Source organism: Vulpes vulpes, chromosome 15 (genome assembly GCF_048418805.1).
Source record: "Vulpes vulpes isolate BD-2025 chromosome 15, VulVul3, whole genome shotgun sequence".
NCBI lineage: Eukaryota > Metazoa > Chordata > Mammalia > Carnivora > Canidae > Vulpes > Vulpes vulpes.
Window position 1 is genome coordinate 2,031,200 of NC_132794.1, and position 15,336 is coordinate 2,046,535.

At 66.4% G+C, this 15,336-nt stretch overlaps 2 protein-coding genes across 2 annotated transcripts; one reads left to right on the top strand and one right to left on the bottom strand.

The window, feature by feature from the left end:
• Nucleotides 1-4,058: 4,058 nt before the first annotated feature.
• Nucleotides 4,059-13,776, top strand: ICOSLG (inducible T cell costimulator ligand). Its single transcript, XM_025985466.2, has 7 exons — nt 4,059-4,152; nt 6,126-6,166; nt 6,908-7,267; nt 7,888-8,178; nt 10,336-10,498; nt 11,200-11,234; nt 11,985-13,776. Exons 1-7 carry the CDS (start codon nt 4,139-4,141, stop codon nt 11,993-11,995), a joined length of 915 nt encoding a protein of 304 aa, XP_025841251.2. The 5' UTR covers nt 4,059-4,138; the 3' UTR covers nt 11,996-13,776.
• LOC112909512 (uncharacterized) lies at nt 4,146-7,138 on the bottom strand. Its single transcript, XM_025985467.2, has 5 exons — nt 7,057-7,138; nt 6,641-6,783; nt 6,100-6,532; nt 4,980-5,069; nt 4,146-4,489 (listed from the first exon to the last, which is right to left on the bottom strand). Exons 2-5 carry the CDS (start codon nt 6,727-6,729, stop codon nt 4,205-4,207), a joined length of 897 nt encoding a protein of 298 aa, XP_025841252.2. The 5' UTR covers nt 6,730-6,783; nt 7,057-7,138; the 3' UTR covers nt 4,146-4,204.
• Nucleotides 13,777-15,336: the final 1,560 nt, after the last annotated feature.

A 15,336-nucleotide genomic window follows, 5' to 3' on the forward strand; every position in this document is an offset into this window, starting at 1 on the left:
TTTTTGGATGAGGTTGCTGTTTACACCGCCGGACCCTGAGGGAAGCAGACGACCTTCCATAGCGTGGGTGGGTGCCACGGCCTGAAGGTCTGTGCCGCACCCCAGGGGGCCTCTGGGACGCGACTCCAGAGTGGGACGGGTGCCCTCGTCAATGAGGCCCGGGCGCTCCCTGGCCCTGAAGGATGCATGACAAGCGTGTGGCCAGGAGGAGGACTGTCACCCGGCTCTGCCGGAACCCGGACCTCAGCCCTCCAGCCTCCCAAACAGGGAAGCCATCGGGTGACACTTTGTTACAGCAGCCCCGCCGGCCTGCGACCGTGGGCGTCCACCCACCACTGAAGGTCCGAGTGCCACCAGGCTGAGCTCCTCGGAGCAGGGACCCCTTCAGAGGCCGCCCGGGGACCCCTGCTCCCCCATCTCTGGCGGCCGGCGCAGCCTGGATGTTGGGTTCGTCGAGCCTCCACAACCCCAGGCAATTCCTCGCGCTGAGTTCCTCTGTACATACGGCACAGCCTGTTGGTTCTGTTCTCTAGAGGGTCCCGACTGACATTTGGGGACACCTCGTCACCGAATCCATGTGAACCTCTGTTCACGGGTGGTTGTCACAGGTCTAGGGGCCAGGGGCTCATTTAGCAAGATCTGTAATGAAACCAAGGCCAGGGCGCCCGGGGGCTCCGACAGTTAAGCGTCTGCCTTCGGCTCAGGTCATGACCTCAGGGTCCTGGGATCGAGCCCTGGGGCGGGCTCCCTGCTCAGGGGGGAGCCTGCTTCTCCCTCTGCCCCTCCCCCGCTCACACTCTGTCAAATAAAGGAATGAATGAATGAATGAATGAAATTTTAAAGAAACTGAGGCCCCAGGAGCCCCAGAGAAGAAGGTAGGGTCGCGGTGACAGTGGCATCCAGGTACAGATAAGACCTACCTGGTAGGCCAGGTCTGGGGCAAGCTCACTGCCAGGGTGAGTGCCCGTGACAGTGCCCGTGCGGACGGGGCATGGTGACCTCCGCACGGGTGGGCTGGTCTACCCCAGGGACCCCGTGTCTGCTCTCTATCAGGCCTCACCCCAGTGGGGACCCAGAGCTGCTCAAAACAGGCTGACACTCTCCAGCTCTCAAATGCCCAGAAATGCTCCAAGTATGTAATCCCGCCCACAGACCCCAAAAGATGTCCCATCCTAATCCCCACAGCCGGTGAGTGTCACCTTTGGCAAAAAAAATGGGCTTCTTTGGCAGCCCATACAGTGACGTGAGATGGGGAGGTTGTCTGGGAGGACCCCGGGGCGCCCCACCTGTGATCACCAAGGTCCTTATCAGGGCAGCCAGAGGGAGGCCTGACCTCAGGCAGGGCAGGTCACGGTCCTGGGGACAGAGAAGCAGCTGCAAGCCCAGGGGGCCTGGAGGCACCGGGAGCAGAAGCACCCGAAGGGCCCTCACCTAGGGCCCAGGCCTGCAGCCTCCAGGACTTAGAACGCGTTTCTGGTGCTTCACGAGCCCAGAGCCCAGCTTGGTGGCGACGTGTTAAGGCTCCTCCAGAAAAGGGACACACCCCCGAGGGGAAGAGACAGGCTCCAGGGACCTGGGACCCCGGGACATCCCCCGGGCGGGGGCGGCGCAGGACGCTGAGAGTGAGGCCTGGGTCTTGAGCATCCCAGGGCATCCCAGGGCGACCTGTGACCTGCCCCCTGCCCCGCCTGGGCCCCCCCCCGCCCCAGGAGTGGGGAATACCATCCTGGCTGTGCCCAGGAGGCCCCGACATTGGTCCCTCCGACTCCCTGAGAGGCAAGGTCAGGGGCAAGGGGGAGAAAGGAGCGCTGGCCCGACTGCAGGGGCCTCCCCAGGGGAGTTGTTTCCACTTGTCTTCATATAACTCTGTGTGTGACCCACGCGCCACCGTGGGCGTGAAGGGTTTACGTGTGGGCTCACAAGAACCACGCGGCTTGGGAGAAGCTGTTGAAGCTGTTGTAACTACGGTGCCCTGGGCACTGGGGTGGCAGTGCAGACACAGGGGGGTCAAGCAACTTGCCGGGGACACAGCTCCTGGGAAGACAGAGCTGGGGCTCGGAGGGGGAGCCTGGACCAGGCCGAGCCCCTGGGCTGGTCTGGGGTGGGGGTGCTCCTTCCGGAGGAACCCAGCACCCCTCAGCCCGCAGGTTAGCCCGCCTTCCTCCCCACTGCCCCCCTCTCTGTCCTCGTCCTCCCACCTGCTGAGTGCTACCCCCCAAGGCTCGGCCCCTTGGTCCAATCAGAGGTTGGCCGGGGCTCTGCGCGCAGGGTGGATCCAGGAGGGCTGCAAGGTGGAGGTGCCTTGGGCGGCGACTGTCCTCACCTGTCCTCACCCGCGGGATGTGCCCGGGCTAGTCCCATCCCCAACGCATCCGACCGACATCCCTCCCGCTCCCAGGGACACCCCTCCCCGCAGGTGTATCCGGTCCCCTCGGCTCACCCGGGCTTCGGATGGCGCCGGTGCTCTGGTTCCGGGAACAGGAGGGGTCCTGAGGCCCCCGGCCCCGTTTGGCGCCGGCCCGCACCCTGCTCTCCCGCCAGACCCGCTGGGCCCCAGCGCGCCCGCACCCCACCCTCCGCGCCCCCCTCCCACACGGGGCGGTCCGGCTCAAGGGGAGGGGCCACCCCAGCCCCACCCCAGCCCCAGCTCCAGCTCCAGTCCCAGGCTGCGCTCGGGGGTCACCCCGCCCTGCCCGGCCTCCAGCCCCCTCCTCTCCCGTTTCCACCGGAGACTGCCCGTGTGGACCCGGCCTGCGTGGGCGCGCAGTGCGGCCCGTGGAGGGTGAGGCCGGCGGTGGCGCGGTCGGGGAGCCGGCTCGACCAGGCCCGGGTCCTACACCCGCGCCCTCCCGCGCCCTCCCCAGCAGCCCAGGCACAGGCCTGGCGGGGGATGGCCGAGGTCACCTGCCAGCTCACCTGCCAGCTCGGCCGGGCGGGGGGAGGGGCGGGGGGGGCGTCTGGGCCCCAGCCCCAGGCCGTCCCAGGACCAGCCCTGCGGGAGGGGCGGGAGGGGCACCCTGCGCCCTCGTGGCCTCACCCACCTCACCTGTCGGGCCGTACCTGCCTGCGGTGGGGGGGGGGGGGGTGCAAGGTGACTCAGCGGGCAGCGCGGTGGGGGAAGGGAGCGCCGGGGGCCTGAAGGGGGGGCTTCGCGAGCGTGGGGGGGGCAGACACGACCTGGTTTCCACGCGCGGGCCTCTCAGAGCCCTTCATACCCACCTGCGCCGCGGCCGGAGGCCTGGACCCCACAACGGACACGGGGCGAGGCCAGCGCGGTCTCCCCGACGCCGCGGGCCTGGACCTGGACGGGACAGCGCTTGCCTGCTTGCCTGCTTCCCTCCTCCCTCCTCTCTCCTCCCCTCCCCCCTCCCCTCCCTCCTCCCCCCTCCCCTCCCTCCTCCCCCTCCCTCCTCCATCCATTCGCTCCTCCGCGGGCGCAGCCGCGTCCCCGGCCTCGGAGGCCCTGACTCCCGCCCGTGGTAGGGTCGCGGGGAGGCGCACGCTCGCCCCCTCCCCCCCGCAGGGAGCTCGCCGGCGAGGCGGGGTCCTGGGAGCGCCCCTCCGGCCTGGAGAGCCCCCGCCCGGCGCCACGCGCCCCCGCCCCGCCGCAGCCCCCGGGCCTGGAGCGCCCAAGGCCGGCAGCCTCCCGCGGGGACCGGCCCACCCCAGCCGGCCCGAGCTTCCGCGTGCTGAGCCCCGCCTACGGCCAAGGTCGAGGGCGGGCCCGAGGGGTGGGGTCACAGGGCGGCGGGGGCGGGGGCGGGGGCCTGGGCAAGGGCTCAGCCGCCGCTGCCGGAGCGCTCAGAGCCTCGGAGGCGCACGGGCGCGGCCACAGCTGGGCTCGGGTGCTCCGTGGTCACCGCGCTCCGGGGTCCCCCGCGCTCCGGGTCCCGAGGTCACCGCGCTCCGAGGACCCCCGCGCTCCGGGACCCGGGGTCACCGCGCTCCAGGACCCGAGGACCCCCGCGCTCCGGGTCCCGAGGTCACCGCGCTCCGAGGACCCCCGCGCTCCGGGTGCGCTCCGGGTCCCGAGGTCACCGCGCTCCGAGGACCCGGGGTCACCGCGCTCCGACAGCTCCCGCCTCCGGAGGTTCCCCGCGCTCCGAGCGCTCCCGAAACTCGAGGTCCCGCCCCCACCATGTGGCTGAGGCGGTGAGTGTGCGGTTTCGGGGAGGAGGCGCTGCGGGAGCAGGGTTGTCACCGGTCACCGGGTGACGCAGCGGAATCCGTGGGACCGTCGGCCCCTGGGAGGCAGGCACCCGGAGCCCCTACCTGCAGGGGGTGGCATCCGCGGGGGTGGGGGGTGGGGGCGCTCATGGGAGACCTGTGGCCGCGCGTGGGTGTACTTGGAGGCAGGTCCCCGCGGAGGAAGGCGGGAGGGCACCCTGGGCGACCAGCACAGAGGCGGGGGTGACTCTCCAAGGCCAGCGGCTGCCCACTGCTGGGTGCCGCACCCTCCCACGCACCTGGGATCCTCCGCCTTCACGGCCTACGGGGAGGGAGGGTGGAGCTGGCTCAAGCGGCCCCAAGCGGGAAGGCGCCAGCAGCAAGGTGGGGTGACTGCTCTGCCCCCAGCTTTTTGCCAGAATGCCCCCTTCAGGTCGTGTTGTGGGGTCCACAGCCTGTGCCCCCTTTGATAAGCTGGTGTGTCTGTGACACCCAGGTCCTGCCACCAGGTCTCCCCAGCTATAAATGTTGGTCCTCGGATGCCACAGCCACCCATACCCCAGAGCCTGGGGGGTTGGCCTGGGGGCCAGGAGGGCCCAGGAAGAGGGTGCAGGGAGCACCCCGAGAAAAGGCAAACCTGTTTCCCTGGCCAGAGCCCAGAGCCTGTGTTCATGCCCCCAGGAGCCCACAGATAACCCCAGGAGGCCCATGACTCTCGCAGGCGAATGTTCCCTGGGTCCTCAGCACAGAACGGGGTGGGGGGGTCTGATGGGCACCAGGAGGCCAATGGGGGGTCACCCAGGGGTTCTCACAGTTTTGTGGTTTAGAAGGCTGCTCCAGCTCCGGGTAAGGGGCTGGGGGTGGCGGCTGTCATCCCCGCAAGCAAGCCAGAGTGGTGGCCCCTGTAGGCACAGAGAGAGGACAGGCGTGCCTGCCGGCTGGGACTTCTGAATGGGGGGGCGGGGGGGGGTTGGTGGCCCAGGGTCTGGCTTGGCAGGCCTGCAGCACATGCCTGAATGTACTGGGCACTCGGATGGCAGCCGGTGGGGGCCGGCAGGGGTTCCGGTGGATCAGAACTCGCAGGATGCTGGGAGGCCCACAGGACCAGGCGGCCAGGCTTAGGCTGCAGGGTGTGGGTTCTCGCAGGTCAAAGTCTGCTTCAGGGAGTCTGGGAAGTCCCCGGAGGGGGTTGCTGGCCTCTGGGGCTGAGCTGCCCACCAGCTCCAGAAGAGCCACCCGACTTGGTTGCAGAATGATCCTGTTCCTTCAAAGGGCTGTCCGGCAGCCCAGCCGGCCCTGCCACTGGGCACGTGAGATCCTCTGTCTCCCAAAGCTTTTTTTTTTTTTTTTTTTTTAAGATTTATTTGTTTATTTCAGAGAGAGAGAGAGAGAGAGCACGAGTGGGAGGGGCAGGGGCAGAGGGAGAAACCTTGGCAGACTCTCCCCTGAGCGTGGACCCAGACCCGGGGCTCCATCCACGACACGAGATCATGGCCTGAGCCGAGACCAAGAGTCGGACGCTTAAGCCACTGAGCCCCCCTGGCCCCGCTCCGTCTCCCACAACTTAAATGTGGCTCTGACCACAGCTACCTTGAAAAGTGCATTTTTCTGGTTTCACACAAGTGCTTGGAGTCCATCCCGAGCAAAGGCCAGGCCAGCACCGGGTTGAAGGCCGTGGACTTGGGGGTGGCTCTCAGCACCCTTCGGGATCACACGTGTCAGCCTTGTGTCTCTGGGGCCTCGCTGGGCAGGGCGCGGGGCTGCAGGGGGTGGGGGTGCTGACCCTCCCCTCGCCGAGTCCCTGTGTGGCCCGGGAACCCTCCCAACCACGACAGGTGGAGGCGGTGGGTGTATTCACATTCCTCTGTGGACACCACCGCTCCTGCCCGTGAGGAGAGGCCTGTGGCCTTGTTTGGAAGAAGCAGGACTCACCTGCCTTTCTGGTTGTTTCTTTCCAGTCCGGGAGTGCTCCTGCTGCTGCTTGGCGCCCTGCAAGCCAGTAAGTTCAGGGGTGGGGGCTCCGGCGGGCTGAGCGCCGAGGCTGCGCATGCGGGCGTCAGCAGGGTCCCCACCACCGCCCTTCCTGCTCTTCCGGGGGGGCCCCTTGGAGGAAGGGGAGCCAGGGCTCCCCGTTTCTCCTGACGCCTTGGCTGCAGTCAGCCCTGGGGCACCTCCAAAGCCGCCACCTGCAGAAGAGCAGGGATTGGGCAACGCAGCGGGAGGCCCCGCCAAGCCTTCCAGCCCCGAGGCCGAGGGCAGCGCAGCAGTCGGTGGTCGTGGCAGTAAAACCGCTCTGGACACAGCCACTCGGCCTTCCTGACGCCGTGCGAGCAGCATTCTCATGCCGTGGCTGAGAAACTGTTTTCTTTTAAACATTGAAAGAAAGAAAGAAAGAAACCCACTTTTTATTTTGAATTAATTGTAAATACCAAAAAAGTAGCCGAAACAGGGCTGAGCAGTCCTGGGTGCCCACCTGTTCCCCCACTTCTCCCGAAGCTCGCCCCTCGTACAGGGATCGAGGTCCACGTTGGGCGATACGGGGCTCACCAACAACGTCTGCATCTTAGACACGCTGTTGCGTTCCCGCGCCTCTGCTTACAATTCATTTCATTTCTGCTGAAATGAGTCAGAAGTGGCATTTGAGTCTTGCCACCAAAAAGGCGTCCCTCCCCGCGGTAGGGCAACTTTGCAGGCTGGGAATCAACTGCAAAAAATCCATTTTGTGCTTTTCGAATCACAGCAGACACTCAAGAGCAAGAAGTCAAAGCGCTCGTGGGCAGCAGCGTCGAGCTCCGCTGCGTTTTCCCCGAAAGACACACGTTCGATTTAAACGACCTTTATGTGTACTGGCAAATCAGCGTCGTGGGCCAGCCGAAGACCGTGACTTACTACCTGTCCGGGAACAGCTCCACCGGCCAGGAGGACGACCGCTACAGGGACAGGGCCCGGCTGTCGCCCGAGAGCATGCAGCGGGGCGACTTCTCTCTGCACCTGTACAACATCACCCCCTACGACGAACAGAAGTTCAACTGCCTGGTGTTTAGGAAGTCCTTGGAGCTGAAAAAGATTTTGGATGTGGAGGTGACGCTGCACGTCGCAGGTAAGAGCACGGCCGTGGACGGGACCCTCCCCACCCCAACCCTGCAGGCCAGACCTAGGATTAACAAGGCCCATTTCCGAGCTCCTTCCCCGGTTTCTTCCCCAAAGAACCTCCTGATCTCGACGGGGTGTGAGGCGCAGCTGGCCGGAGACTCGTCCAACTCCTAGGAAGGTTTCTATAGCCTGGGTTGACCTGGTCTCACAGGAGACCTGCTCGTCTTGCTGTGTTTGCCTTAAATTCCCCCAAATCAACTCCAACTGCATGTTCTAAATGAAATCAGGAGAAAGTGCTGTAAAGCACCAAGTGAGATCAGAATTTAGGAGGAGGAGGATTTCAGGCGACCAAGGACCTCAGTGCAGCGGAGACGCGGGCTGCGAGCTTTCCGTGTCACCAGGCTCGCACAGGCCCACCTGCTTGGGTCGCGGGGCGGGTGCCAGGCTCAGCAGCCCTGCTCCGGGGGGCGGTGGGGGGTGCCCCCAGCCACAGCCCTGGTCCCGCCTCGCCACCGCGGTCAGCGGCCTGATGGGGCCTCCTCCCCCTCACGGGGCCCCTGACGCGTGTGCCCGTCGTTTCTGACCTTCCGGCACCGGCGCCCTCACCACCGTCTCCCCTCCCCGCAGCGAACTACAGCATGCCCGTGGTCAGCGCCCCAAGCGGCCCGTCCGAGGACCGGGAGCTCACCTTCACCTGCACGTCTGTGAACGGCTACCCGCGGCCCAACGTGTACTGGATCAACAAGACGGACAACAGCGTGCTGGACGGGGGCCTGCAGAACCACACGGTCTCGGTGAACGCCCAGGGCTTGTACGACGTGGTCAGCGTCCTGCGGGTCCCCTGGGCCCCCAGCATCAACGTCGGCTGCTGCATAGAGAATGTACTTTTGCACCAAAACCTGACCAACAGACCGGCAGGTACGGTGCCCCCGGGGTCTGCACGCAGAGGCCGCCCCAAGGCCGTGGGCCTGTGGTGACTCGGGCGACTCTCTGAGGCCGGGGCCCCTGCAGGGTGACTCGGCAGTGGCTTCCGAAAAGCTGGCTGGAAGGCGGAGGGGGTGACAGGCAGCCCTCGGAGACGCGGCGCACCAGGGCTGCTGAGGGCAGGCACGGGGCTGGGCGCTCAGCACACGCTGCTTGCGTTTGAGTTTCACTCTCAGCCTCCGCTTTATGGACCCGTTTTGCAGATGAGGCACTGAGGCCTGGAAGGCTGTGTAGGAGCGGGCAGTGGGGGCCTCGGGGGTGAGGGTCCCGCCTGCACAGTCCTTGAGCTTGTGCCTGTCACAGGGCCAGAGCCCCCACGCGAGGGAGGGTTCCAGCGGCTGGCACCGGGGTGGCTGCTGGTCGGGGCTTCCCTGCGGGAGGGCAGCTGGCAGGTGACTCCTTTACAGGGGCCACGGGCTCTCAGTCTGTGTGTCCTCGTCACTAGGGACATCTTCCTGGAGCGGGGGGCAGCCCCTGTCACTAGCATTGAGACGACAGTTCCCAGGGGGTGCAGGGGGAGAGAGCTCCAGGGTGGGGTCGGCTGCCTGCTGCAGGAAAGCTGTGCCGCCCACAGGACCCGCGGCCCTACCCCATCCCCCGTAACCCGCGGGGCCCTGAGCACAACAGACAAATGCAGGCACCTCGTTCTGGAATCACGAGAATTCACACTGGCAGCCGCAGAGCTCATCACCAAGCATGAGCCCTGTGGGTGTGGGCCCATGAGCCCGCGTGGGTCGCACACCCTGAGGCTGGCCCAGACCCCCAGGAACTCCTGCAGGGCCCCCGTCTGCCTTCCTGAAATCCGGGCATGGCCTTGTGACTCAGGGGTCACGGTGTCTGAGCCCAAACAGACCAGGACCAGGGCTGTACCAAGAAGCCCGCTTCTGAGCCCGGCCTCTCGGCCAGCGTCCCCCCACCCCCCCTGGCAGGGCAGCCCAGGCAGCAGGTGGAACCAGGAGGTTCTCTGAGGGCACTGGTGTCAGCCCACACCCTGTGGATTAGCATCTATGGGCCGTCCGGGCACCAGGACACGTTTAAACGCTTCCGGATGATTCTAACGTACATTCAAGGCCGAGCCGCAGAGGGATTTCTCCAGGTTGGGAGAAACACGGGGCGTTGGTAACGAGCTTCCCAGGGGTGCTGTTGCTTGTCTGCCCCTGGGCACCACCTTCCGGGGGCTAAGCCACGGCTCGGGGGACAGGAGGACTTAGCACCCACCCACCCCCGTGCACGGCCGCTGCAGCCGCCGTGGAGGACAGTCGGGCCGTTCCTTGCAAGGTTTCCGCGCGCCCAGAAATGCCACGCTCAGGTGTTGGCTCCTCAGGACTGGAAACGAGCCTCACGGCCTCGTCTGTGAACAGGCACAGCGGCCTCGTTCACGCGAACCAAGTGACAAATGGATTACCACGTCCATCCACGTGGGGGGATTTTAGCCACGGAAGGGGACGAAGCACTGCCACGTGGGTGGGCCGTGAGGACATCCTGGGCAGTGGGAGCCGCGCTGCGATCCCGTGTCCACGCGGCGTCCAGGGGAGGCAGATCCACAGACAGGCAGGGGGCCCGGAGGGCAGGGACTGTCCACGGGGACGGGGCGCCCCTCTGGAGCCCAGAATAGGCTCTGGGACCAGACAGTGACGATGGCCATGCCACCCTGTGGGCATTCGAAATGCTGCTGAATTGGTCACTTGGAAATGGCAACGTGGACGCTATGTGGACGTTATTTGAATTTCACCTTGGTTTTCTTTCTTTCTTTTTTTTTTTTAAGCCAGCGATAAAGCTAAAAAAAAAATCACATTAAATCACATTTAAAAATTTATAAAAGCCAGGAGGCCTCTGTGCTTCCCGCCATGCCCTGCCCAGGTGCGGGCGCTGCAGAGGTGGGGCCGAGGGCGGCTCGGGGGCGCGGGCTCTGTGTGTGCAGGACGGCCGCCTGCCTGGAGGAGGTGAAGGCTCCCCTGAGGGACAGGACCCCTTCCTCCAGCAGCCTCCGGTTTTAGACATCACAAAGCAGTGCCGGGAAGTTCTGTGGCGGAGGCCCCTCCTTTCCTCTGCACCCCGTTAAGTCTTCGGTTGCTTTCTTCTTTCTCGTAGAACCGATCCCTGGAACCGAGCCCGGCAACACGGGGAGCCACAGGGACGTCCACAGGAGGGATCACGGGGCGGTGCTGAGCGCCGTGGCCGTGCTGCTCGTGCTCGTGCTCGGGGCCGTGGGCTGTGTGTGCAGGAGCAGGTGCCCCCGCGCGGACCCGTGCAGGTAGGGGGCCAGCGCCGGTCGCCGCGGCGCTCCATTTCCGTGGTTGGCGGGAGCGGTTTGCCCTTTTCGGGACGTTGAAAAGCTCTGCGAGCTGTGGCTTTCCCCGCGAGGTGCGGCTTTAGTCGCGCCAGCGTCCGTGAGTGCTCGCGGCTCCTCCAGCTTCTCGGCTGCGGGGCCAGGCCACAGTCCGGCTCTAGGGAAGCCGAGCTGCCTTGGGCCCCCAGTTGTGGCCAAGCTCAAGGGCAGATCTAGACAGTCTGGGTGCCGCCGACCCTCTAAAATCCAAGCGGCGGAGCTCAGAGGAGCCCAGGACCTGAGCGGGGTCACCAAGGCAGGCCCTGGGGCCCCTGAGGTAACTGGCGAAGTTGGGGACCTTCCTGGCCTTTGGGAGGCTGGGGGCCAGGGCGTGCTGGTCAAGGGACTGGCCGTTAGCTCCCGGCGGAGGCCCCCCCACAGGGTCCCACGTGCCGCCCTGCAGCTCATGCCCGGAACACTCCCGGCCCGCTGCCCCGCTGCCCATCCCGCCAGCCCCGGGAGGCGCCAGGGCCCACCTCCGACGGCGCAGCTCCCTGAGCGCGGGCGGCCCGCGGGGCCCTCCTGTGGGGTCCGTGCTGCCCCAGCTCCCGGAGCCCCGGGGCGTTGGAGCAGCGCCTCCCCTCTGTCTGCCGCCCACCCTGAGCGTGTCTGCTTCATCCCTGCAGGTGGCGGGCTGCCAGGCCGGAGCGGGCCCTCTTCGGTGAGTCGTGGGGAGCGGGGCACAGGGCGCTGGCTTCCGGGCGGCTGCCGTGGGCCCGCGCTAACTTGACGGACGGGGGATGGACGTTTCCGTTTTCGGAGACACAGTGGAGCCCTAGGGAAGGCGCTTCCTGGTTGTCCCCTTGGGGTGTAATCCGATGCTTATGTACACTTGCTGACAGGTCACAGAACATTCCAGGCACACAGGGCAGCAGAGAGCCTGGGATGACGCACCCCAGGCACGTCCCCCAAACTGCACTGTCTCCCCAAGTCCCCCCCCGGGCCCCCTCCCCACGGGGGGCTCTAGTGGGTGCAGACCCTGCGCCCTTTGTCAGAGGACAGTCACCCGGTGTCCCCTGATAAGGGCAGGCACCCCACTGTCCCGGGGGCAAAGGTCAATGTGATTCCCACCCGTTTGGGGGACGCAGCCGCACATGGAGCGTCCATTCCCCACATGGCAGGTGCCTCGGGCGGCAGGGGGCAAAGGGCCCGTCGTCGGCCAGCCTGCACCTGACACCAGAGGGGGTGGCTGCCCCGCTAGCCCATCTGCCCACACACGCAGCGGGCGTCCCGAGGACGCTGGACGGCAGTGCCCACCACAAGGGCCCCACTGTTTCCCGGGGCAAGCTGGGTCCCGGCGGCTGGCTTTGTTCCCGCCATCCTAAGTCCCGAGACAAGCAACCTGTCTGCCTCCCGAACGGCAGGAAGCAGGCACTGTGTTCCGTGACACCCCCTTCTCTTTCTTTCCAAGACTGCGTTTGACGAGAACTCGCTGCCTGGGACGCAGACAGGGCTTCTGCGAGATGCCACCAGGAGGGACAGCGGACGGCAGCTTGAGAATTGACCCGGGCAGGCCTGGTGGCCAAGGGGGACCAGCTGCCCCCGTCGGCGCCGTTAACAAGGGAGCTTCGTGGCCGTGGCACCTCTCCGACCTGGAAGGGACGTGCAGGACCGAGCCGGACGCCAGAGCGAGTGTCCCGGCTGCTGCCCCCATCCTGGGATGAGGACCTTCCGACAGGCTCGGTGGCTCCAGAACACGCAGCCCCCACGGGAGCGGGCTCCCTACCCCGGGGCTTCGTGGTGGCTCCTGAACCCACAGCCTCCTCGATGTCAGAAACCCCCGGGGGCTCCAGGGAACGGGGTTTTCTGAGACCAGAGGAGGGCGTCTCATTTTGGGAAGAAGAGAGCGGGTGCCTGGTCTCTTCCTCGCCTTCCCTGCTGGGCGAAGGTCACCCAAGGGTGTCTGTGGGACACGTAGATGCGGGGGCCCCACCCTGCCTGCACCCCAGGATGCAGGACCTGTGTGTCTGCGCGCTGTGTCCAGAACGCAGGACGCAGTCAATGCTGCCGAGCCCCTCCCCGAAGGACGCCTGGGAGCCTGGGAGCCTCTGACATCTTCACTGGGAAGAGAGCCCGACCTTGCTCTGGTCAGAAGCTGGGTTTCCCTCCCTAAAGATACACGGGGCGTTCTGGCGAAGGCAGTCTGCTGCGGCGGCCGCCCTGGCAGGAGCAGCGGCCTCCGGGGGACACCCGGGGACAAAGCAGAAAGTCAGAAACTCGCTCAGGTGGGATGGGGAACGCGGGCTTCACCAGGTGGCCGGCAAGGGCCCTCGGGGCACCACGTCACGCGCGGCGGGGCCTTGTCCCGGCAGAGGGGCAGCCGTTCAGCATGTGGCGCTAACTCCATGCCACCCCCTGCACCCGTCACCACCGGGGCCCCAGAACCTGCACAGTCACCAAGAAGCCTCCAACGTCAACTCCAGGCTCCTCGGAGCGCCCCCGGTCCCGGCAGGCCGACGGGCGGTGGGCAGCACCCAGGGCCACGGCCCTGATGGTTCCCCCGAATGAATGTAGCAGCTAATGTCTCCAGAAGGTTCTGCAAAAGAGGCCGGCGGGTAACGCAGGTGTGCACAGCCCCTGGGAAATGCAGCCTGTCGCCCTGCCCGCGGTCACTCGGCACGGATGGGCGGGCATAAGAGGCCTGCACGCCCCAGACCGCGACGAACCCCGGCACCGGGCTCGGTGGCAAAGCTGAGCCCAAGCCTTATTACAAAAAATGATCCATTGTGTATTTTTGTACCCAGAACGCCTCGCCTGGCTCTGGCACGAGAGTGGTGAGGACGGCACCCGGACTTCACGTGAAGCATTAGAAGGGCACGTCCCTGCAGAGGGACAGGGAGGCCGCGGCTTCGGAGCGGGCAGCAGGTGGCTGCTGGGCTGCAGGAGGGGGCGCGGGCCTGTCTGTGGCCTCGGGCTCAGGGTCCCGACCAGCCTGCGGCCCACCTGTCCGCGGCAGACCTGCTCGCTGGGCGCCCTCCTAGGGTCTGGCTCGGGGTCTCCCCGTGAGTGGACCCCACCCTGGAGAACGCTCCCAGCCGCTCTCCCACCGCCGCCCGGACCCTCGGGTGTGGGAAGACGCACGGTGGCCCCGCGCCCTCCAGCCTGGACGTCACTGCGCTTGTGCTGTGCTCTGCACAGGCCGGAGGCCCCTGTTTTCATGTGTTTCTGGAAACCTGATTTACAAAAATACAAGGTGGAAGTGGTGTCTGCGTCTAGTGGCTTCGTCGGCACTCGGGTGGCCCATCCTTACCGCGGGCCTAGGGACTTGTCCCCGGGGGGCACCAGGCGAGGTCCGGTGGCGTCTTTGGTCGTCACACTAGGGGTCGGCACTGGCCTCCCACGGGCAGGGGCACACAGGCAGCCCCCCGAGAGGCAGCGGAGCGAGAGTGGGAATCCCTGCCCTCCCGTCATCTTCCCATGGGAGGCAGGGTGGAGGGGCCCGGGCTCCTGGCCTCCTGTCCCCTTCCGCGCAGGGCTCCCCGGAGCTGCTCGGGGGGCCGGGCCCAGGCGGGCTCTGGGCGGTGCTGAAGCTCCCCCAGCCCACATGTGGCCCTTACCCCGCCCCCCATTCCCAGCCTTCCAGAAACAAGGCAGCGGGCCTGAGGGATCTGAGGTCATTCTGTCCTTAGAGACTGACCCTTAGACCCCCCAACACCCGAGGGCGTGAGAACCCCCCCCCCCCCCGCCTGGCCACTCCTGAGCTCTCCAGCCCCCATGCAGGGCCCAGGGGCTTTAATGTCAAAGAATCTGGGGCCTCCTATGTGGTCAGCGCGCCTTCAGGGGCCAGGAGCTGGGCCCTGGGGACCGGGGAGCGCAGTCCCCGTTCCCTCCACCCGAGGAGCGCCTCCCATGGGCCAGGCCCAGGCCTGGGTCCTGCCCTGCCGGCCACGGTTCCCACGGCTGCCCAGGCCCCCACGTCACCCTCCCCGTGGTCTCGCTCTCAGCCTGTCTGTAGCAGCGGGGATGTGTGTCCGGCTGTAGTCTGCGTTAGAGCCTGCGAGGGAGCCTGGCGGGGAAGGGGCGGCCCGGCCACCCCGACCCCCACCTCCCTCTGGGCCGTGCCTCTCCCTGTGCGGGCAGCCGCAGCCGGGCACCTGTGCTCCCATCTCAGCCCCCCTGCACGAAACAGTTTGGGCTGGGCTGAGGCTGGAGGAGGCTGTGGGTGGGGGACGGGGCTGGTCAGGGGAGTCCTGAGAAGGAGACGTGGCCAACCCCAGAGGGGTGCCGGGCGGGATATACGGGCACATGGCCAGGGCTGCCAGGGTTCCAGACCCAGCAATCGCCAGGCTCTGGGGGACTGAGATCTACCAAATCCTGTGTCACCGCAAACACCAGGCTCCGTCCGGGCCCGGGGCCCAGCGACAAGGGGCTGCGGCGATCCCCAGGGCCCACGGAGCCCACGGAGCCCACGGAGCCCAGCCCCCACCCCGCCCAAGGATGTCGGCGGCCCACTGGCCCCGAGAGAAAAGTTGCTGATGAGATTTCACACCAGACTCCAAAGTCAAGAGGCCTTAGAGCCACACTGGTTTTTAGGGCGCAGAAAAGTGACTTTTAGAAAAATCACTTCCTCACAAGCAAGGGTGGGGGATAAATAGCGGAGCCTGAATGGGACGGATCCCCTCGCCTCAGCGGCCAGCGCAGCCCAGGGGTCGGCGCAGCCACAGCCGAGTCTCGGGGGGCCGGCCTGACCTCAGAGAGGGCGCTTAAGGGCTGCTGGGTCCGGACTCTGGAGCTCCAGCTGCTCCCCCCGAAGGGTGCCATCC

Coding starts and splice junctions, on each gene's coding strand:
- LOC112909512 (XM_025985467.2), bottom strand. CDS start 6,729: ATGCAGACGTTGTTGGTGAGCCCCGTATCGCCCAACGTGGACCTCGAT. Junction 6,533..6,640: donor CGGGAGAAGTGGGGGAACAG/GTGGGCACCCAG, acceptor AATGTTTAAAAG/AAAACAGTTTCTCAGCCACG. Junction 5,070..6,099: donor AGAAACAACCAGAAAGGCAG/GTGAGTCCTGCT, acceptor CTGTGCCTACAG/GGGCCACCACTCTGGCTTGC.
- ICOSLG (XM_025985466.2), top strand. Junction 7,268..7,887: donor GGTGACGCTGCACGTCGCAG/GTAAGAGCACGG, acceptor CCCTCCCCGCAG/CGAACTACAGCATGCCCGTG. Junction 8,179..10,335: donor CCTGACCAACAGACCGGCAG/GTACGGTGCCCC, acceptor TCTTTCTCGTAG/AACCGATCCCTGGAACCGAG.